The sequence below is a fragment of the Chanos chanos genome, chromosome 1 (assembly GCF_902362185.1).
Source record: "Chanos chanos chromosome 1, fChaCha1.1, whole genome shotgun sequence".
In the NCBI taxonomy this organism is placed as follows: Eukaryota; Metazoa; Chordata; class Actinopteri; order Gonorynchiformes; family Chanidae; genus Chanos; species Chanos chanos.
Window position 1 is genome coordinate 27,051,837 of NC_044495.1, and position 22,631 is coordinate 27,074,467.

General features: G+C 42.1%; 1 protein-coding gene across 2 annotated transcripts in view; it reads left to right on the forward strand.

Moving 5' to 3' along the window:
• The window catches only part of osbpl8 (oxysterol binding protein-like 8), a 67,175-nt gene extending 55,234 nt beyond the window's left edge, over positions 1–11,941 (forward strand). For both annotated transcript variants that reach the window (XM_030770383.1, XM_030770391.1), the window contains 18 exons: positions 941–1,042; positions 1,253–1,456; positions 1,957–2,041; positions 2,351–2,510; positions 3,091–3,316; positions 4,600–4,784; positions 5,053–5,134; positions 5,246–5,344; positions 5,969–6,065; positions 6,217–6,315; positions 6,445–6,542; positions 6,848–6,937; positions 8,149–8,285; positions 8,512–8,697; positions 9,494–9,581; positions 10,397–10,513; positions 11,141–11,232; positions 11,488–11,941. In XM_030770383.1, coding sequence (XP_030626243.1) covers positions 941–1,042; positions 1,253–1,456; positions 1,957–2,041; positions 2,351–2,510; positions 3,091–3,316; positions 4,600–4,784; positions 5,053–5,134; positions 5,246–5,344; positions 5,969–6,065; positions 6,217–6,315; positions 6,445–6,542; positions 6,848–6,937; positions 8,149–8,285; positions 8,512–8,697; positions 9,494–9,581; positions 10,397–10,513; positions 11,141–11,232; positions 11,488–11,626 — 2,286 coding nt within the window. In that variant the 3' untranslated portion in view covers positions 11,627–11,941. The remainder of the gene's footprint in view (positions 1–940; positions 1,043–1,252; positions 1,457–1,956; positions 2,042–2,350; positions 2,511–3,090; positions 3,317–4,599; positions 4,785–5,052; positions 5,135–5,245; positions 5,345–5,968; positions 6,066–6,216; positions 6,316–6,444; positions 6,543–6,847; positions 6,938–8,148; positions 8,286–8,511; positions 8,698–9,493; positions 9,582–10,396; positions 10,514–11,140; positions 11,233–11,487) is intronic.
• Positions 11,942–22,631: the final 10,690 nt, after the last annotated feature.

Genomic DNA, 22,631 nt, shown 5'->3' on the forward strand with positions numbered 1-22,631 from the left:
AAAGCCCTAGAGGCCGTAGATCAATACTACGTATGGGATTCACAGGAACAGCTAGTTACTATGTTTATACATCAGACGTGTGTCTTCAGATTAGGAAAGTTCAGTCCATACTAAAACTACCCAATTGTCCAAAGGCACCCGATGGCGCTGGTTCAAAGTATTATCCCTAACATGGAGTCAGTGAGCAGCCTAGCCCTCTGCTGAGCATGTCACGTCTTTTAGCCATTCACAGCAGCTTGTCGTGTAAAAAGAAGCAGTTTTTGACTTTGTATGTATTGTACTGTATTAACTATGTGCTAGGCTCACTGGTCTGGACTCCAGTGGGAGGGAGAGATTTAAAAAAAACAAAAAAAAAACAAATGGTCTCAAGTCATACATGGTTGCTGCTGACAGCAGATCACTGAAAACCACTTCAGTGCCTGGATACATCTCAACCGTGTTAAAAGTCTGATTAATCATCTCTGACTGAGGGTATGTATCTGCCTGAACAGCTGCCAGGCCAGGCCTGCTCAACATACAGTCCTAGGGGGATGGGTAATGTAGTTTTTACTCAACTCTCTTTACCCAAATGTCAGGTATGATGGCACAGTGGCTCATCAGATGCTCTAACTCTTAAATAAGCTTGCTTTGTTGAAAGACCCAGGATTCAAGGCTTAGAATTGAGAACCATTGGTCAAACTGATCCTTCTCAGCCTCCCTTGCTTTCCTGTGACTTAAAGGCCATGAGCAGCTGTTTTGAAAGGTGTCTGTGGCACACACTGGCTGCTCTCATTCTTTGCACACTCAGGCAGTGTGTGTGAGCTGGCTGTTATGAGACTCATTATTGTGGAGGGTTGCAGTATAAGGTACTGGTACACCTTGAGTCTATAAGACTTTTTAACTGTGTGTGTGTGTGCGTGTGTGTGTGTGTGTGTGTGTGTGTGTGTGTATGTGTGTTCAGGTGCAGAAGAAGAACTATAGGGAAGAGAAGAAACGTGCCACAAAGGAACTACTCAGTACCATCACAGACCCCTCAGTCATTGTCATGGCTGACTGGCTGAAGGTACACTGAACTCCATGTGTGTGTGTTCGTGTGTGTGTGTGTGTGTGTGTGAACTAATTCTGTGTGTGTGTGTGTTTAAATATTTTCTCCTCTTACATTTGTATTTTAGATTTAACATACTTGCATGTATATTCATTTATTTGTTGTTTTTTTTTCTCCCTCGTCATAATGTTTATATTTGGGGTTAATGGCCTGTGGTCTTGCTCACAGATCCGAGGTACTCTGAAGAGCTGGACCAAGCTGTGGTGCGTGCTGAAGCCAGGTGTGCTTCTCATCTACAAAACCAACAAGAATGGGCAGTGGGTGGGCACCGTGCTCCTGAATGCCTGCGAACTCATCGAGAGACCCTCTAAGAAGGATGGTTTCTGCTTCAAACTCTTCCACCCACTGGAGCAGTCCATATGGGCCGTCAAGGTATGGACAAGGCACCATGCAGTGCCTCAGTCTGCGTCTCTCTCTACTCTAAAACCACAGACCGTGAAGACCATATACATGCCTTTAACCCAGGATATGAGGATATTTGGGAAGATAACACGAATCTTGTATGTTAAAATACGTTTAAGATAACTACTGACTGATTAAGTATACGAGTTATGAATTATATTAATTATCTGAGCTTTGTCTGTTAATCTTGATCTTGAAAAATATACATATCGCTGAGTCAACCAAATCTCAAGATGGGTCAGAATGGTCAGGGTGACAGCCGGTGGATTTATTTATGGCTGGCATATGCTAACTCACACTATACAGACAAGTAACTGAATGATGGACAGAGACACACATACAGACCTATACACACACGTTCCATTTAAGATACAAATTCATCTAGATTTCAGAATGCAAATACAGCGATGTATGAAGATGCATACCCTCAAACATAAGGCTGAAATATCATTTCTCTGTCTCTGATTCAGGGTCCTAAAGGAGAGGCAGTGGGTTCCATCACACAGCCCCTACCAAGCAGCCACCTTATCTTTCGTGCAGCCTCCGAGTCTGATGGTAGGTTACACACCAATACCATAACTCACAAGTTTGTGTGACTGTGCATACGTTTGTGTGTGTGTGTCGATGTGTGTGTGCGTGTGATTAGTTTTGTGTATACTTGAATAATTTTACTTACAGAATTATGCATAGCCAGCAATATAGGCTATGTATGATTCTGTAAGTAAAATTATTCAAGTATATATGCATATCTGTTACTGTGGGAGCTTGATTAGAAGAACTGGATGTATGATCTGAACTGCATTTTTATGTTTGGTGTAATTTAGCTTCCTTCTCTGTGTGTGTGTGTGCGTGTGTGTGTGTTAGGTCGCTGCTGGATGGATGCTTTGGAGCTGGCTCTGAAGTGTTCCAGTCTTTTGAAGAGGACTATGATCCGAGAGGGCAAAGAAGAACTTGGGCCTACTGCTGAGCACTCACACATCAACTTCTATAGCCTGCTGCGTGCACACAACATGCAAGGCTTTCAGTAAGAACACACACACACACACACTTTCAAATCAGCACACAGTCACAGAAAGGCAGTCTGTCAGCCTATGCAGTGATGTAGAGACATACCAGCAGTGGTTTTAAAAATAAATTTCTTTTATACATGCCAATATAACTATGTATATTTAAAAAGATATTAAATAGGCTGGAGTTATTTGCAAGCTGTATTTGCTGCTCCTCAAATGTATATTTAATTTACAGAACCATGCTGTTCAAACGCACTAATATGCATCTTAACTGAGTAGCTATAGCCGCAGTCCGAGCTTGTCGCTGACTGTTGGCTTTTTCTGAAACATAAACATATGGCTAGAAGGATGTTCTGAGAGGCCTTTGTTATTTTGCATCAACTTTTTGCAAACAATTCCTCTCGGGTGTTATATTTCCTGAGAGAAAATACCATTCAGTTATGAAAAGATGCATCTGTGCCACAATCTGTGTATTTGCCTTTTGTCGTTTAGTAAATGGAATCTCTCCAAACAAATAAACAAACGGCTCACAGCGATTGAACTGAATCAGAGTTCTTGTAAATCTAAGCACTGTTGGTTGTACGCGTCACGCAGGTTTAATGACAGCGATCAGTTCAAAGACCCAGACCTGTACTCAGACAAATCGGATCGAGAGAACGAACCAGAACACGAAGAGTCTGACAACGAGGCGCTGGAGAAGAGTGAGGAGAGTGACAGCGACACCTCTGAGCGTCAGGACGACTCCTACGTGGACCTGGACCCAAACGAGGCTCTACGGGAGACTACATACGTAGAGCAGAGCCATGAGGAGCTGGGGGAGGTACGGATGTCCCTACGCCTTTACTCAGATTTGACTCTGTGAGGCATTGCTGCCACTCAGACTCAGACTCAGTCAGTCTGGTTTAAAAAACAATCCGTATACCCTTAAAAATGTGGAACTCTCTTCACAGCAGCCCTTAATATGAGAAGTTATGTTTAGTGCAGAAAATGGGTAAACGTATTAGGTCAAGGAGATCAGAGACGTTTAGAAATGTACTGTTATGTGAAGGGGTGTATGTGCGTGAATGAGTGTGTGTGTGTGTGTGTGTGTGTGTGTCCAGGCCTTAGCGCATCACTCTTCTCTTGTTGACCAGATTGTGTTGATGCCTGTGTTTTTACAGGGCTTTCATTCCATCACTCTTCACTTGCCTTGCCATGCCCTGGGCTATAACTTATCTCTCTCAGCACTGATCCTTCATCTGTCTATAGCCATCCGTGATCACAGCTCCCTCATAGGTTTCCTATATCTCAGTCACTGTAATGTGTACATCAAGGAGCAGCAGTAAAACATAGCCACTGTAACTGATGTTTCTGTTGAATCCAATAACCCACATCTCACACAGATTTTAAACCAAGACTGACATTAAATACACATATTCAAGCATGTTTTGACAGTGCCTGATCATCATATAAATATACTTTCACATCTGTTTGTCTGTATTATGAAAGAGAAAATGACTTGCATGTATATATTTTGTGAAATAATTTAGTTAAAGTTATTCTGAAAGTCTTAGGATGACTTAAATTTTGTATAATTACAGAGGTAATGGGTCAGATAGATTGATTTCTTGTTGAGTAAAGGATCTTATGTGATTGTAATTATGAAATGTGTAAGCCTGTTTTTTGCACTCTGAATATAGCCTGACATTGGAAGAGTCACTGACAGAAGTGACAACAGAGAGCCCAACACTCATCTCCCTCTGACACTCAGCTCACACATACAGACACTTCATATCCATCAGCCTCAACTCAGTCTGCTGTAATAGCCTTAGCCACAGCCAAAGAAATGAGACAAGACTAAGTGTAAACTGGGTAATGAGTTGGTGGAGGTCAAAGATATTTGTGTGTGTGTGTGTGTGTGTGTGTGTGTGTGTAAGTGTATGCTTGTGTTTTCTGCTTACATACAGTGCATGGTGAAATGCTTTGAGGTGGTAGCAAGTGTAGGAATGTAAAATGACACAGATGAGTATTGAGAACATTTTTGTGTTCGTGTTTGTGTTTGTGTTTGTGTGCGTGCGTGCCTCTGTGTGTGTGTGTGTGTGTGTCCGTGCTTGTTTTTCTCAGGCTGGTGAAGCATCTCAGACAGAGACAGTGTCTGAGGAGAATAAGTCTTTAATCTGGACTCTTCTGAAACAAGTGCGACCAGGGATGGATCTGTCAAAAGTGGTTCTGCCCACCTTCATCCTGGAGCCGCGGTCTTTCCTGGACAAGCTGTCTGACTACTATTACCACGCTGACTTTCTCTCTGAGTGAGTCTCCTGCTCTACAGGATGTTCATTAGCGGTGAATGGTAGCAGATGTTATGGGCTTAAACTTTGTTTACTCTTCTCCACTGAAAAATGTTACTCAGAAATATTACTTAAATATTGTTACTTAGAGTGATTACCTGCAGTGTCAACTTCAAGCCATTATATTTCACTTTGTGCTGTAATTATATCATATAGATGTTTGATTCCATTGACCTCATCGGTAATTCTACACAGTTTGACTTTTGATCTCTGGCGGTTGTGTTTGTAGGGCTGCTGTGGAAGAGAACGCCTACAACCGCATGAAGAAGGTAGTGAAGTGGTACATCTCTGGGTTCTATAAGAAGCCAAAGGTCAGTTCAGCTGTTCCTCTGTTCTCTGAGTACTCGTCTAACATGTGGGCATAGACTGACTGTCCTTAACTTCTTTCTGAGGTAACCATTGTTCTTCTGTTTTATTGACAGGGCTTGAAGAAGCCATACAACCCCATTCTTGGAGAAACATTCCGCTGTATGTGGATCCATAGGAGGACCAACAGCAAGACCTTTTATATCTCAGAGCAGGCAAGTGCAAATATTTATTTTTCTATATATTTTTTTTTCGCCTGTATTTTTCTTTTAATATTTATTTTGCATCAAAATGTAAAAGCATGGGCTGCAGTGAATAGGAATAGTGAATGGATGAGGGAGAGTGAGTGGAGGTTTGACCTCATGTTTGAGAGGCCCTCCACTCTCTAAAGAGCAAATCGCCCAATCAGACCTGGATACCTGAATGCTACTCATACAGACCATCTTTTCAACTAGTTTTTAAGTCACTAGGCCACTGAGCCGTCAGAGCTGTGTCGCTCCCACAGTATATGCACAGTCAGCCATTACTGTTCTCAGCTGTGTAGCATGCAGGCATCTTCAGGGCAGTCTGTCACATATCCTCTAAATTTGCCTGTAACTGTACAGTCTGTAAAGCGCGCTGGCAGGGAGCATGGCCTGTCTGGCTGACCCACCCACAACATGGCCGATTGTGTTCTATATGCCATCTGACCCAGACAAGAGTACGAGCAAGATTCGAATTACCAACTGCATCTGCCGTTCTCTCTCTCTCTCTCTCTCTCTCTCTCTCTCTCTCTCTCTCTCTCTCTCTCTCTGTGTGTGAACTGATGGTACATTTACCCCCTCCTCTCTTCTCTTCAGGTATCCCATCATCCTCCAGTGTCCGCCTTCTATGTAAGCAACAGGAAGGATGGTTTCTGCCTCAGCGGCAGCATCCTGGCCAAGTCCAAGTTTTATGGTATGTGTCAAATATTTCAAATGCCTCCTGGCCTGTGAACCAAACAATACCGTTATCAAATGCCAGCAGTCACTAATCCTTGTTTTGGACGCTGTTATACTTTCTCACCATGTTTTAAATACTGTAAAGATTGTCTGGTGCACCTCCTCAGGTAACTCTCTGTCGGCCATCCTGGATGGAGAGGCCAGGCTGAGTTTTCTGAACCGAGGAGAGGACTATGTGATGAACATGCCATATGCACACTGTAAAGGTCAGCTCTACATAAACACACACACGCCTCAACACACTACAGTGTTCTAGTTAAAAAAAAATGATTACATTGGTAACCAGGCTGGTAAGCAGCATACAAGTGAAACCCTGGAATTTCTCTGTCTCTCAGGTATCTTGTATGGCACAATGACCCTGGAGCTGGCAGGACAAGTAACAGTAACCTGTGAAAAGACCGGCTATAGCGCTCAACTGGAGTTCAAACTTAAGGTTTGCATAGCCTTTGTGTAAGTCTCTCTGTGTGTGTGTGTGTGTGTGTGTGTGTGTGTGTGTGTGTGTGAGAGAGAGAGAGAGAGAGTACTTGCTGGTGCATTACAGAGTTTATTCCCTCATGGATGCCTACTGGTGTTTGAGCCTCACTGTATGTGAGACTTGTTCTGACATATAGTTAGGATTAGGGTTTCAACAAAAACATCACGGCATTCCATTAGGTTTTTGTTTTGTTTTTTACTGCCATTTGATAGTTCTGTCTATATTTACTGGATATCTGTCCTGTCTCTGTGTCTTTGTAATAGCCATTTTTGGGCAGCAATGACAGTGTCAATAACATTGCTGGAAAGATCAAACTGGGCAAGGAGGTGCTGGCCACACTGGAGGGACACTGGGTAAGTATCTGTTTTTTAGCTGTCATACTGGTCTAAACTCCCTTCTCAGTCCAGACTGCAGAGCCCTGCAGTGTTTGTGTGTATTGGCTCAGTAATAGTTTCAGACATGCAGAGGCTGGGATGAGGTGGTATCATTTGATGAGGACTCTATCAAAATCACTGCCAAGCTCCCAGCAACTTATGTTCCAAGGAATCTTTGCATAAGGAAAAAATGTAATCTTTCAGTCTGTTTCAATGTGGAATTATGACCAATCTTTTACATTCTTCTCACTCATCTCATTAATACATAGTGACCAGTGGTTATATTTTTAGTTTTTATGACATTTTATTCTAAGCAGAGCAGGAGAAGAGAGAGAGAGAGAGGAAACCTATCAACTGTAACATATGTATTACCCGTTGCACCAGCTTCCAATATTTCATTCTGGCACCCTTGTGAATTTTGGGACAAATTGCTACTGTGCTGTTTAATTTGATATGTGTGTTTGTGATGGGAATAAGAAGTAGATGAGCCCTATTCCGGCCTTGTCAGCCCACTCCTTTTGATTTGCTATTTCAGACAAAGTGTTCAGGCACTGCTGAAAGCTCTATTCATTTATCAAGTGTCCCTGTCAGCCAGCTCCCATTCAGCAGCTGTCACTGAACCGAGTGGCTGCTAACACAAGCCCTCAAACTATAATAAAATAACAGTTGACATTAACTATTGCCATTAAAGCAGTGATTTTATATCCTGACTGTGGCCCTAATCCCGTTTTTACGGAGAATTCAGACGTCATGACTGTTTGGTGAGCAGTTTTAAGTAACTGACATGTACCTACCCTTTGTAGAACCAAATGTGTTTGATTGACACATCATAGCTCATCCTGGAAAGGATAATATCAATACCCTATCAGCACAGGTTATCGCTGAATAAAGCTTTAGGATGTGCTTCTAACTGTCTACTTGTAATCGCCATAATTACATTGCAAGTAAATAGTTTCTCAGAAACATAATTTGCAGGCCTTGTTTGTCCCTCTTTTCTCATTGGCTTGTTTACTTTGCTGGGAATAGCTGACTGTAATGAATGCAAAATTGTGACCAAAACTCTTTTAATGTAATTCAGTATGGATTTTTCCTAACAGACAATCAATGAGGATGAAGAATGGCAAGGTGTTTGCAGTTCTCAGTCAATGTGTGTGTGTGTGTGTGTGTGTGTGTGTGATTTGTCTCTCCAGGACAGTGAGATATTCATCAATGATAAGAAGACGGGGGTGGTGGAGACATTTTTTAACCCTACCCCGGAGCTGCGGCAGAGTCGTCTGACGCGCTGCACCGTGTCTACGGAGGAACAGGCCGAGTTTGAGTCCGAGAGGTCTGCCCCTCACTCCATTCCCTTCTCTGCCGTTCGACAATCTCTTTTTTTTTTTTCAAAAATAGCATTCAGGAACACCACCTTCAATAAAATCACAAATATGGCTGATATCTGAATGCATGAGGCGTTACCTGACTCAAAGCATTTTCCTCAGAGCTGAACCTTCTTTTCTAAATCTCATCTCTGTCTGCTTCTCTCTTGGCCCCTCCCTCTCCGTCCCTCTCAGGCTATGGCAGCATGTGACCCGTGCTATCAACAACAAAGACCAGACCGAGGCCACCAATGAGAAATTCATTCTGGAGGAGGCTCAGAGGAAAGCAGCACGTGAGCGTAAGGCCAAGTGTGAGGAGTGGATGCCGGCGCTGTTTGAGCAGGACCCCATCACAGGGGAGTGGCATTACAAATATGCTGAGTGAGTGCCTCCCTGCTCCTCTGACCACTGCTCCTCAGTCAGAATCATAGTCACGGTGAAGACATGATCAGCGTGTAAGGCTGAGCTGACATGACGTGGTCTAAAATGTATCACTGGTCTGAATGTTGATTTGCTCAGGCTGACCTCTTTTGAACATGCATAAAATGACCACATGCCTAAAATTTCTGCCGTATCTGCACTGTGGTGTAGATGTGGAAGAAAAGCTACTGTTGATTTGCAGTTTAGCTTAAAAACCCTAGGCTGATGATTCTTGTTTATTCAGGGAATGATTCTTTGGAACACTGATGTTTTTATTGTTAAGATTCAAATGTAGGGTAAACAACCTCATTGAGTAGGTTGAGAGAGCGACAACAACATGACTAGCTGGAAGCAAAAAAAAAAAAAAAAACATAATATAACTCGAACAAATTATTCACAATGATGTAATATCTATGTCAGTAAGCACCCTGTGCTGCAATTTTTGCTTCATCAGGCAGCAGTCCTGTTGGCATATCGTTAGTAATGTACTGCCCCCTGGTGGTGATTTATACTCACATGAACCTTTTTCCCAGATTTGGTCATTGCATCTCTATGTTGTCGCTGATGAACACAACCCGACTTTCGCATTATTGTTAACCTTAAAAATGTTACTAGAGCATTTATCCCATCATCTGAGTAAAATGACTGTCCTTAAGCTGCAGTGACACTAATTTATCTTGGGCATCATCAACAGTATCAGTTAAGTTTCTCTCTCTCTCTCTCTCTCTCTCTCTCTCTCTCTCTCTCTCTCCTGCAGCACTCGTCCGTGGGATCCTCTGAACGATTTGATTCAGTTTGAGAAAGATGGCTGGATCCAGACTAAAGTGCGTCACAGGACCCCAATGGTACGTTCTGGCAGTGTAATTAGTCTCAGTAACCAGGGGCCCAGAAGAGACAATTTCAAGTGCCAGGTAGGTAGGGCCCTAATGCGCCCCCCCCCCCCCCCCCCCCCCCCCCCACTCCCCCCTTTTCTCCATCTTCCCCTTCCAAAACGCACAGCCACCTTCCCAGAGTTTCCCTCTCTCTGCTTCCGTCTCACCATCGCCGCTGTCGCCTACGCACTGCCCAGCCATTCACCACAAACCAGCTGCACCAGCCAACCAACCAGTCACCACCGCCTGGCTGCCTGGCCTGGCCACCCGTGGCCGTTCTGTCTCACCGTTGGTCTGTTGTCTCTGTAGATTGGTTTGTTTGTTTTATTTTTGTTCTTTTTGCTAAAGGCTGCTAAGGTTTTTGTCCTCTGAAGTTGTTTTTTTTTTTTTTTTTTTTTTTGACATTGAGTTTAGCTTCGTGATTTGGTTATCTATATATAAGTTTTTGTGCGTTTGTTTTTCAGTTGTTTTGCACTGTGCGCAGTGTCGCTCATTGAAAATCACTGGCACGCTGGCATGCCTCACAGCAGTGTTTTCTGATATATGTTTGTGTGTGTGTGAGTGTGTGTGTGTGTCTCTGTGCGTGCGTGTATGGTGTAAATTTCTTTCCAACAATCTTCATGTATAGTCTTACTTTGACAATTTCATACAAGTGATTGTTCAAGACTTGCGTGTAACTCTTATTGTATGTGTGTCTCTGCTCTGTGTGTGTGTGTGTGTGTGTGTGTGTGTGTGTGTATGGGTGTATGTGTATGTTTGTGTGTGCGTGTGTATGTACGTGTGTATAGGTGACGGGCCCCAAGCGTAAACACAAACAGAGTGATAAACCGAAGAGTCCAGAGAGTGGCTGCTCCTCCCCTGAGCCAGATCATCAAGACTCGTCAGGCAGTGAGAGTGAGTCCTGTGTCACACACACACACACACACACTCCACGTCAGGTGAAAACAGACTCTGGACCACCTGACACAATTATGTCTTGTCTGTACCACTGTAACTTTAATCACTGCAAAAAGGGTGAGAACTAGCGAATAAGTATGAAGTAAATATGGTTACATTAGCAACATTCACCACATGTGCAGTAAAAGAATTACACTATATCATTATTGTCAGCAACCATTATAAATCAATATATGTGACATAAACCATTTTTATATAAAGTATACTAACAAAGGAAAGCCACATGATTTTACTAGTTGTAGCAGGTTTTATAGCTGCTACAACCTTTTTCTTATGCCATAAATAGTAATAAATGATTTGCTACCATGAAAAACATGCTTTTATTGGTGAAAAAAACACACTGAAATTTCACAAAAAATCATTCTTTGTACGATTTGTTGATGTGAAAAAACAATAACAGTAACAAATGAATTGTCACTGAGTTACAGGAAACTGACTTGTAAATATCATAATGCACATGATGCAATAGTTTGTAACTGTGGAGCTGTTAACTGCCATTCTGGTTCAAAATGGCTACTTGCATGTTTTCAGTCACTAAATTTTAGTTGTCTTCTCACTCAGGACATAAAAGCAAGCACAACAGCAGGTTAAGGAAAAAGGGAACAGACCTGAGTGAACTTCAAAGTGCCATTGAATCCATAAAGCAAACCCAGGAGGATATTAACAGGTAGACCCCTCTGTGGACATCATTTCCTACACCATGCCGCTGTGTGTCCAGTTACCTCTGTATGAGCATGTTCATATCAAATATTTATCATATAAACCAATTAACAGAGAGTTACACAGACATTTCTCCAATTTCATGCAGTGACCCACAGCTGAATATCTTTCTGTGTATTGCCGATTCATCATGTAGTATTACTCTTAGTAATGTCAGTTTGCTTTTCTGGACTCCTCCTCCTTTCCACATGACAACCCTCAGGAGTATAAGCGCCTTGCGAAGCCGTGCAGCAGCAGCCAGTCAGTCAGCGTCAGAGGGCAGCTTCCTTCAGCAGCGTGACTACGCCATCATCATCTTCCTCATCTTCCTGCAGGTCTTCATTAATTTTCTCTTTAAGTAGCAAACAGAGGCAACGGTAGGCCTCAGGAAAACCAGGACCTTTTTTTCTATGGTTGACCAATGGGACGTCATGAAAGAGAAGGGTTAACCACAGAGACCCGCCCACTGAGCCTCTCTCTCTCTCTCTCTCATGACTGGATGTAACAGATTGCGTGTTCTGAGCTTGCTCCCCATGATCTTCAGATGTGTCCTCAAGAGGGAGCACAACTTGTCCACTTTTTATTTCCCTCCCCCCCACCCCTTTTTAATGAAGTGCACCACTGTTGTCATGGTAACAGTGCAGTCCCTATACTTCGGCAAAGTGGACGGCGAAAGATTTGTAATCACAGCTGCCATCAGGTGGATGGAGTGGACACCATGCTGATTTTCATCTGTTCTCTTTATCTACAGGGAATTTTGAGTTGAAAAATATTTAGAATAGAAGAACCATATGCTGTTTGAGCATTCCTGTTCTTATCATTTTATAAGGCTGTTTTGCATTGTTGTTGTTTTTTTCTCATTTTAATATTTTATTCCTGCTCTGATGTATCTTTGAGAGAAGAGCACCTACTTGAAATATATGGAAAGCAAGGGAGAAAAAAGTCTAAATTGGTCCAACAATTTTTGGTGTTTTTGAAACGCTTTGACAAGCATGTGAATTTCATACTTACATTACATGTTGAATGAACGAGAGCAGAAACAAAGACTTTTCTCTTTAAGTGAAAAAACGATGATAGGAACAAGTTCACGAGGGATGAATTACCATCTTTTGAGTTTTCATACACTGGTTCTACATTTCATAATTTCAGGTCTAGTTTCAAGGTCACTGTAATCTAAATGCTCCACATGATCCTTTACTGAATAATATGCTTGTACAGTATCAGAAATGTTGCTTTAAACTCTCGCCGATGCCGCATTAATGTTACTATGAATAATAGTAGATATAGTCTGGTAGGAGGAAGACCAGTAACTTGATTTTGTAGTTGCTCCTCCCTGTTGTCTATCACAGAAATATTATTAGTTCTAAGTTTTAGAAAAGCCAAATATTAGATATAGAGTATAGGCCTCTACTTGATGTGGTGTAAATAGTAAATTAATTTACTAGTAATTGTATTTTTGTTCTTTTGTAGAAATATGTGTCAGCCAGTCTTGGTCACCCATAACCTACGTGTCTTTGTTCTCTGGGCCTGTGTGTGTGTGTGTGTGTGCGCGTGCGTGCGTGCGTGTGGGTGGGTGGGTGAGTGAGTGGGTGGGTGAGTGGGCAGGTTGGTGTAAAATTCTGTGTATGGAGATTCTGATGATTTATCACTTATTTTATCACTAGATGTTTGAGTGTGGTCATATCAACAACATTAACAACAAAAGAACATCACCTGTGCCTTTATGAGATGGGTTTAAGACAGCGGAGTGGTGGAATGACAGTGTTTTTGATCCCAGGTTGGGGAGATGTTAGGAGGTGGGGGTTGTGATGAAGCTGACAGCATGGCTTCTTGTTTTCCTTCTTTTTTTTTGGCTTGTTTGCTTTTGTTTTTCAGAAACAAACAAATCAAATGTTATGTGCCATATCAAGCCTTAGAGAAATGTCTAATTTTGGATACAATTGACTTCACTTGTTTCACTGACCAGACGGTAGCGTATGTGCATTTGCGTTTGAAGGGAATGTGTGTGTGTGTGTCTGTCTGTCTGTCTGTGTATACTCTGGAGCTAATTCCTGCCACAGCCTGCCTCTCTCTCTCTCTCTCTCTCTCTCTCTCCCTCTCTCGCTCTCTCTCTCTCTCTCTCTCTCTCTCTCTTTGCACCAAGGCACTGAACCAGAGGAATAATCCATGAGTCAGCTTGTCACCATCACCTGTCATTTTTTTTCCTCTTTTGTATCTTGCACAGGTTTGCCTCTAGATTAACTGTTTGCTTAATTGTTTTCATGTCTCCTCCCTGTCTTTTTAAAACAAATTTCTACATGTGATGTATGTCATTCTCTGACATAGGGAGACCAATAAAATTCCAGACCTTCTGTTTCTTGCTCTTTGTATTTGGGATATTTATTTGCAAGACAAAATGAACATACTGTAAATTTGTCCTCACATGTAACACATCACCAAATAAAGAAAATAACATCCTTCATAGTCTTCTTGTCTTCTCTTTTCTGTATCCGAACAAAGATTTCTTACCATATGGAAGTACATACATATATGCAATTGAGATATCATACGATGCTTTTGGTATTTTACTATGGCAGGTACAGTGTGTGGATTTGGCCTCCTGTATGAATATTTTGAGACTAATTTGTTTGTAAACCTCATGTAAATGATCATTCAGACTGTCTGTTGTATAAATACTCACCAAAGCATGCCTGTAACTGTTGTAACTGTCAATAGGTGTGACTGACATGTAATTTATCACTGTGTCATTGATTGTCACTTGTGTAAATGAAGACTGATTATATGGCCTCAGGGAAAGGCTCTTATTCAGAGACAACATGATGCAGTCAGACACAACAAGACACAAGGTGAAACACCTTGGTTCTGAGGTCCAAAGAATCTGTTAGGTAACACCCTGAGGAACCATTACGGGAATATTGGTTGTCATGTTTGAAAGTTTTCAGAAGGGGGCACCGTTGAGGTATTTTTCCCTCTCTTTCTTTTGCTTACTCTGAGTCATTACTGGGCTGCAATGCTTCTCTTAATCGTACACATCCCAATATATTAAATCCTTAAGGATATATGAAGGACTGCTGGTTCCAGTGTCATTGTGTCATTGAGCAAGGCACCTAACCTCAGGTTGTTCCAGGGGTGCTGTGAAATGGTAACCATGTCTGTGTTTTTCCTCTTGTTTCTGACATCTCTTGTCTCTCAGACGACAGGGTTTGCATTTCTCCCCGGCTTTCTCTCCTCTGATTAAAGTATCTAATGTCTGTCTGCTCTGCTGTGAGATATGTGGGTTGAACCTCATCACAGATGTCGCTAGCACTCTCCATGATTATTAAGGACTGTTACATTAACATCAACACTTGAAATGGCTATTAATGCTCCACTGTGGCCGACGAAGCCTTTGATGAAAGCTCATGGTGGTCTTATAAACCGGTGTGCTCATAGACCCAACCATCAAAATTCATAGAACTCCTAATGCTGATTAGTTAACAAGTTGAGGTGCGAGGCTACAGAAAACGTGCAGTTTTCCAGGACTAGAGACACTGATAGAGAAGAATGAGTAGAATTCACATGAGGCTCTACATGGTAACACAGGAGATGTGCCCCATTAAAAGCTTGATTATTGAATTATGCAGTAATTATATTCATCTGAAAGACTGCGACCTAGTTGCGTTGCCTTGAAAAAGCGTTGAACAGTGCTTGATTCTTGATTTGAATAGACAGATGCTTAGATGGGGCTTTTGTGGTCAGGTCCCTTGTTTACAGACCCAGATAATTTTATGTATGAAATGAGGTCATTTCAATAATAGATGTGGACATTTTTTAAGTCTGAGTTTTGTTGGGTTTGTTGGGTTTATGGGTTTCGTGGTGACATTGATGGAAGACTGTCTAAAGTATGTGGTGCGGTATTGAAAAGTCTGAGGTCTTTAGCAGCTGTTCCAGATGTTTGTCTGGCTAGATACCAGAATTCTATGGTATGTGAGAATGATGCTGTAACTCTCCCATGTCCACTAAGATGTCTCTCAACTCCGTCTCCTCTCATTTTATAATGACACTTGTTTGTCTAAAAACACACTGCTCTGCTAGCAGCTCTGCCCTTAGAAACTATACCACGGTCAGTTATTTTCGGTCATTTTCTGAACTAAAGCACTGTGAAATATATGGTCAAACTAAAGGAAGGTCAGTTGGTAGAGGCTGGGATATTGTATATCGGTCCCTGGTTGGGTTAAAGGGTTGAACAGCTGGAGTGGCCTATTATAGCTTAATCCCTCTGTCTGCTGATGCATACTGGAAGGCTCAAAGGCATCCTTCCACCTGTTGTCAGGGATTACGTCATATCTCTCAAGATTTTACACACGCGCAAACACAGGCTTTCATTCTCTCAACTACCATGTAGCATTCATACTACTGCTCAGGATGGTCTTTTCCCAAACTCCTCTGTCTGTTCCCAACCTCTGCCGTGCTTTTCTTTTTTTTTTACATTCCCCTATTTCCTTCATAGTTTTTCTCTTCACAAAAACAAGTAATATTTGCTCATTATTGGTCAGCGTATGTATTTGTTTACGATACAGTCTAGCGAATGCCTGGAGCTGTTATATGCACTGAATGCTTAAATGGATCTGGCCCTGAGTAATGATTCATCTCTGGGTGTAAAAATAATTCAAACCGCCAAGCGGTTGCATTTCCTGCTGCATTGACACTGTGTTGTGCTGTCAGTCCATCTGCCAGATGCTTCCTCTGCAGCCTACTGTACTCTGTCAAACATGGATGAATAAGTGCCAGTTCATATGAATAACCTGGGGGTTTCTAAAGCTGATTTTCCTGTTCCCCTTAAATTACACTGCTGTGTAAAGTAAAGACACATAGGATCTGGACGTGAGGACTGACTAAGTGAAGCTGTCTTCAGTGTGGTTGTGAATAAATGCTGGATTGGAGATACCCAGTCAGTTAAAGTCAGGAAATACCCAGGCATCCCAGGGTATGGACCCAGGTGTGGAGAGATGCAGAGCCAATGGGGGATCATCAACAATGCTCTCATTAAAGCCTACAGCTGAAAACAAATGCCCTGAGTTCAATTCAGTTAGCATTCTAAATGCCAGCCTTCATTCTGGCCATCTGCAGTCCATGCAAGACGACATGTGAGTATACATTCCGGTTTGACCCTCCAGGAGAAAGGTCTATGGTGCATTATAAGACATGTCGGTGACTGGCGTCCTGTTAATAAACTGTCACTGACAAGCAGCAAGAAACAGATAGTGTGTTTATGCCCATCTGTATTGTGATTTGTTTGGATGCATACTTTGCTGTAGTGTTCTCCATCAAAGACATAAGGCTCATATGCCATATTCACTTCAGGCCGCTGGTGTCACACCTATAGCCAAAGACTCTTTTGCACTGTTTCTATTTTCTGCTGATAGCATCCTAACCATATTGGCAGTCTGTCAAGTCTCAAATGGTTTGAACAGTCTACATTTCTAAGCTGTGCAATGGTTTCCTAACACCGCAAACATATGATCATTTCTGAGAGGGCATTGTGGCAGAACCTCTGGTTGTGGTCAAAAAGGAAGTTTCACAAAGGGGTTTCGACCAGTTACTCTGTCAATCCTCTGATCATTTTCCTGCTGACAGCAGCAGAGGGAGGGTGTACATGTGAATGGATGAGACTGAAAAGCCCTGCAGACAATTGTCTCCTCCACTCTCCAGCAGTGAAGCTCGGCTCATTGTGTAAAGTGCGCAAACACACACACACACACACACACACAGAAACCCTCCCTCTGTCTCTTGTTACTGAAGGATGAAAGACGGAAGGGACACAAACCTGTGATGTAGCTTCACTTGCTTTGAAACACATCTACATTTGAATGACCTTGTTATATTATGAGTTGCACAGTGCTCAAACATAGCTGTGCAATGTGGATTGCCAGTCTTTAAGAAACATTTAAAAACTGCATACTTTTTTTTTGGCGGTAGATGGTCTAAGGTTTTCTGTAAAATACCCCCATAAAACAGAATAGCCAATGAGATCAGTTTAAGAACAGACGGACGTGATGACCAGTGGGGCTGCTATACTGTAAGCCTAAGCTAGGGGTCATGTAGAGCCGTGTTTCAGTCAACACTGTGCTGAAGGGGATGTACTATGGGTTTCCCTCTTCTTCTTTTTCCATGTCTGTATTAGGTGCATCCTGCTTATTTTTTTTTTTTTTTTGCCTGTCACAGTTGCTAAGCAACCCGTTTCTGTATGTATCTTGGGATACCAAGGATTTCTTGCTTGTGTGTGTGAAAGTGGGTTGCAGTCTTGTCCCTAACATAGATGACAAGAAAGCATCTTTGCTGCTAGTGACAGTGAGACATGCAGGGCTCTCACCTCGGGGGAACACCCCAGTCTCTGAGTGTCTACATGCTTTTCAAAAAAGAAGGAAGAGGAGGGAAGGCACAGCCGAGAAGAAAAAACTGGCTGGGGGTCATTGTAAAGGATAAAAGAGAAGGAGGGATAAGGAGAGGCATCTCTATTATTATATAACCTCTCTTTCCCTCCTCCCTCCCCTCTCCCCTGTCCTGACACATCTCTCCCACTACCCCACCCATCAGCAGCAGCAGCAGCAGCAGCGGCGGCAGCCTGAACTAGCATCTCTGCGTACAGAATCAGAACAGATGTTTCCATCTTATCTCGCTCGTGTTTTTGCATCGGGGATATACTGTAGATGCACGAGAGCTTGTTGTCGTTCATGTGTTGAGATGATGACAGGCACATGACATGAGTAACTGAGTTACCTAACAATGCCTCCTCTTCACATCTTCACATGCTGTTTACTTTTCAATATGGGGGGTGTCTTTCCATCCCCAGTGAGCTACCACTACCACCACTGTGTTGGAAAAAAAAAGCAAAAAGAATGCCTTTAACGAAACATAAAAGAGGTAATGCGCAGTGTTGGCAGTGGCCACAGAGCGCTGGCTCAGCACAGTCTTTATCCCCTGTGGAATCGCCAGTACATAAAAGAATTGCTGCAACCAGGCTCTCATTCAGCACAGGGATTAAAGGGGCATTACCATCCCTCTCCCCTCTTGTCTAACAGAAATACACACAGGACAGTGCTAGCTAACCTCCAGGCTGTCGTCACATCGAAAACTGCTCTGGTGTGTCTTCTGATAACTGGAAACTCCCGTCTCTATTCACAGCCCTTTTTTGCATGCTCAGATAAAGTGCACCGTTTAAGGTCTAACAAACCACGGTTTCTCATTTTTGTCAGAACCGTTAATATTTGTTTAGAAGCTGAATGGAAGCAACACTTGATACTTAACAGTTTCTAACCAAGCTCATGATGGAGCAGTTGTGGTGTTCTGTTAATAGAATTGCCAAGCAACTGAAGGGTTGTTGCTTCAAACCACAATCATAGCAACTCACTGCTGATGTACCACTGAGCAAGGTGCTTAACCCCAAGCCTGCTCTAAAGGTGTGTGATCTCTGACATAGATAGTGATGGCTGTAAATTGCTTTGGACAAGTGTTGGCTAATGATTTTTGTGGTGTCTGGTCTTTGTCAGATAAACTAGACTGATGCAATCATACTTTGGTGGGGAAATTTAGGTTTAGTTTGAGTCTTGACCTAGGCTTTAGTAATGTTATCAAGCAAAAACTTTGACTCTACTTTAATTTTTAAATTTTGGATATTACTATAGGAGCTAAATTACAAAGAGAGAAAATGAAGTGTGAAGACACCTTACCTTAATTTAGGGGAAAAAGACTTGACGGGGACTAGCAGTTTTCTTAAAATGTATTTTTTTTCTCTAGTGTTTTCATAAGGCCCATTATGCCCAGCTATGTTGTTTGGAGTGGACAGGTACAGCGAGTGAGGGCTCATTTCTGTTCATTTCCTCTTTGGACAGAGTCTTCTTGGCCCCTAAAGAACTGAAACATTACACAGGATGGTGTATTCTTTGTGTAGGAGGGAAACTTACTGTTCCTCTCTGTCACATTTCATCTGTCTCTCCTCTGTATTCCCCAGTTTGAGTGGGTGCCATGTAGGAGAGACAGAGAAAGGAGAAAGTGACAAAAAGGGAGAAAGAGTTAGAGAGCCAAGACATGCCTGGCACGGTTTGTGTTGTAGGAGCCAGACACCATCTGTGGGTTGCAGTAATGCACAAAAGCAGTTAGTACTGGTGAGAAGCTGTGAATCTGGAGGTGTCACTTCACTAGCTTCTGTATGATAAGCAATTAGGATGTGGTCTCTACATGTTTCATGTTGGGTTTCAGTATCACTTTATGCTGTGAGAACTGAGGAGGTGATAGCACAGCTTTTTGTCAATAGCTAATCCAACATTTTCATGTTCCTCTATATTAATTTGTCATTCTTTCACCAGGCTGCTTTTTGATGATTTCTCTATGCAGTGAACTTAGTAAAGTCAATAAACGTACTGAAAACACATTACTGGTTCTGTTAAGTAGTAATATGATCCTACATAAATGGTTTCTTTGTGCACGCAGTATTTTTTCAGCAGCGTTGTCTTTTGGGTGTTTTTGTAAGATTAATGTGTTTTGCCCTATACCACAGGTAACATGATACTGTTCAACTACCAGGGACCAACATATTTCATAACTTTGCGTCCACTGTCATTACTGCGCTCAGTGACAGGCTCTCAGGTATATGGCCCCCATGCTGAGTGAAACAAATATGGTCACATTGCTTCCTTTTATCTCACATTCATTTTTCGTTTCCAATCATTTGTCTGGAAGGAAAACTGTAACCACCTCTCTCTCTATCCCTCTTTTTTGCCGTTGCATCATTTTTACTTTTTACAAATGCAAAACAAGAGAAAAGTTGTTGAGTCATGCTGGGCACTGGCATAAGCACATTTCTGCCCCTTCTAATCTCCCTCCAACATGTCTCAGGCAAGCACTTATTAATTATTCATGTGTGTCCATTCACTGTCAGCCTTGAGCGTATGTTAAACAAACTGAATGTATTTTTTTTTATTATGAATAAGCTGTACGCCTACTGAAGTGGTCCCTACTCAGAAAAACAGCACTGTAACAGTGAATACTGAGACAATGAGACAAGGAGGGGATGAGAGAAGCACACTGTGTGTGTGGGCAGGGAAGTAAACTCTTTGGATTGTGATGATCAGTGCACTGGAATAGGACTCCTCACCATCTGAATCCTGCAAGCATCTGCACTACTCCAGTATCCTCTGACTAAAGAGCAGGTAGAGGAGCTGTTTAGTGCAGACTGGGACGCAGAGGGAGAAATAAGAGATCAAAGCAGGAAAGATAAAAGGTGTACCAAAAGACACAGAAAAATAGACAAGTTAACATAAAGTCAATTTTGGTTCAATACTGACAGAACTATCCTGAAAATAAAAGGTTTCGCCTCGTAATTACTGACAATGAATCTAAGGCTCAAACATAATCCAGTGTCTCAAATCAGGCAACGTCTCCCTACCGATTATTTATCAGGAGCCATTTTGTTGTTCCCACCATCCTGCAGTTGCTAAGATAAGCGTTATTGGTATCTCAGTATCAGATGAAAATGATGAGTCATTTGTTAACATTTGGCACCATCTCTGCCCAGTAGTCTGAGACTGACTCGGCAAGTATCTGTCAGTAGGTTTAACTTAGAGGAGGTGACATCACTGACAGACAGTAAGGTTCAGATGCAAACAAACTGCAATGGCCCCTACTGCGCAATCAAAACGTAATTCAAGTGAATTACCAATCTGTAAAAAATATAAATATTCTGATTTCTAGGTAAGATGATATTGTCTGAGGGAAAATGGTGGCTTTGTGCAGTGGCAATGTACCACGTACTTCATTATCAGTTCTTCATCAGTTCGACTGTGTCTGACTCTGAGACTTGTGATTCCCACTTCAGAGGAGCCAATGTGTTCAGAAAAGAATTTGAAATTACGACAATGGCTGTGTCAGATCACCCTGGACCTAAATCAGCTGATGAGGCAATTTCTTTAGCCCTGGATTAGCCAGGCCTCACTGCCTCCTCACTGTGTCAGGAGGGGTTCGGGTCACTGTTGCTGTAGCCAGAACAATGGGAATCCAGAGAGATGGTCAGATCATTAAGGCACCATGAACCTCATGATATGTTAAGGCTATACTAAGTTAAAGTGTGTGTATGCTATGATGAGGCCATGGGAGGAGAATCCCTAAAACCTCATGAGGAAGGATGTCTCTGTGGTCACTTAAACACAGCGATGACACTGACCCAGGGGGTTTTATTTTACTGTCAGTTAGGTCTCGTGAGAAACCAAGACAAAAGAAGGTGCTATGGGCTAAATTAACTGTTCCAGTAGCTGGACCTAGTCATGGATGAAAGGCATTTCACCGTAACATCTTAAAGCTTCAAATTCATTCACACCTGTGTGTTAGTGAATGGATGCTTACATACATGTTTAATAGGTCATGCTAACTTGTTTATTAGCTCATGCGAGGTCAACTAATCAATCATTATTGTATAATTAACTTCAGATGTACTGAACTGGCCCCATAAACACTGGATCTGCACAGTCTATCTATACTACATAAATAATGCATGACGAAAGGAGTGAAGCATAAAAGCAGTTTTCTTTAATGCTGATAAAATGCCCCTGAATGGTTACGCCAGACTGAATGCCTCTTTCATGTCGGTGCAAGCAGCTATTTTCAGCCTTGCCTTCACAGGTGAAATCAAACACAGGGTTTCTCATTACTGTTTTTCAGAGAGACACTCAGTGCGTCTAGCTATCAAAACCACTAAGCAATCAAAGTACGACGCCAAAGTGTTATCTATGGGAGAAGCAAATCCTAGCTTCATATTTTTTGTGCTGTATGAGTCATGACTCACCTTTAAAAAAAAAAAAAAGATTTTTGATTGATTGAAAGCTGTATTAATGTAATAATGGAAATGATGGGCCTGGTTATATATCAGCATTGAAAAAGGGCATAGAATAAGTCTTAGTTTAGTTGGTTTCATCTGTGGCTCTGGCACATGGCCATGAGAGGGGCCAGCCCAGCCACTGATATTACACCTGATGGGCACACAGCCATGTGTGTAGCGTTTACTGTGTTACATCCGTTTGTTATGACAGTCTCTGCAAAAGGAAGAAATTGGGTATTAGGAAGAGAGGGCTTTGATATCGCATTCACAATCATTGTGATCACAGATCAAATTTGATGTGACACTTTCTCGAAGCCTAAGTGAGTATGAAAGAGAATGTCTCTCATATTGGTGAAACAGACCATTTAGCAATATTTAAGGAGAATACATTCCTGACCATCACTGAAAAGAGCCTCTTGGAGTATAAAGACATGTTCTGTGTCAACTTGTTTTAGTTAGGCTGCGTTTTCACCACAGAGAAGTTTCAATATCTGGAAACCTTACCTGCTCATGCACAA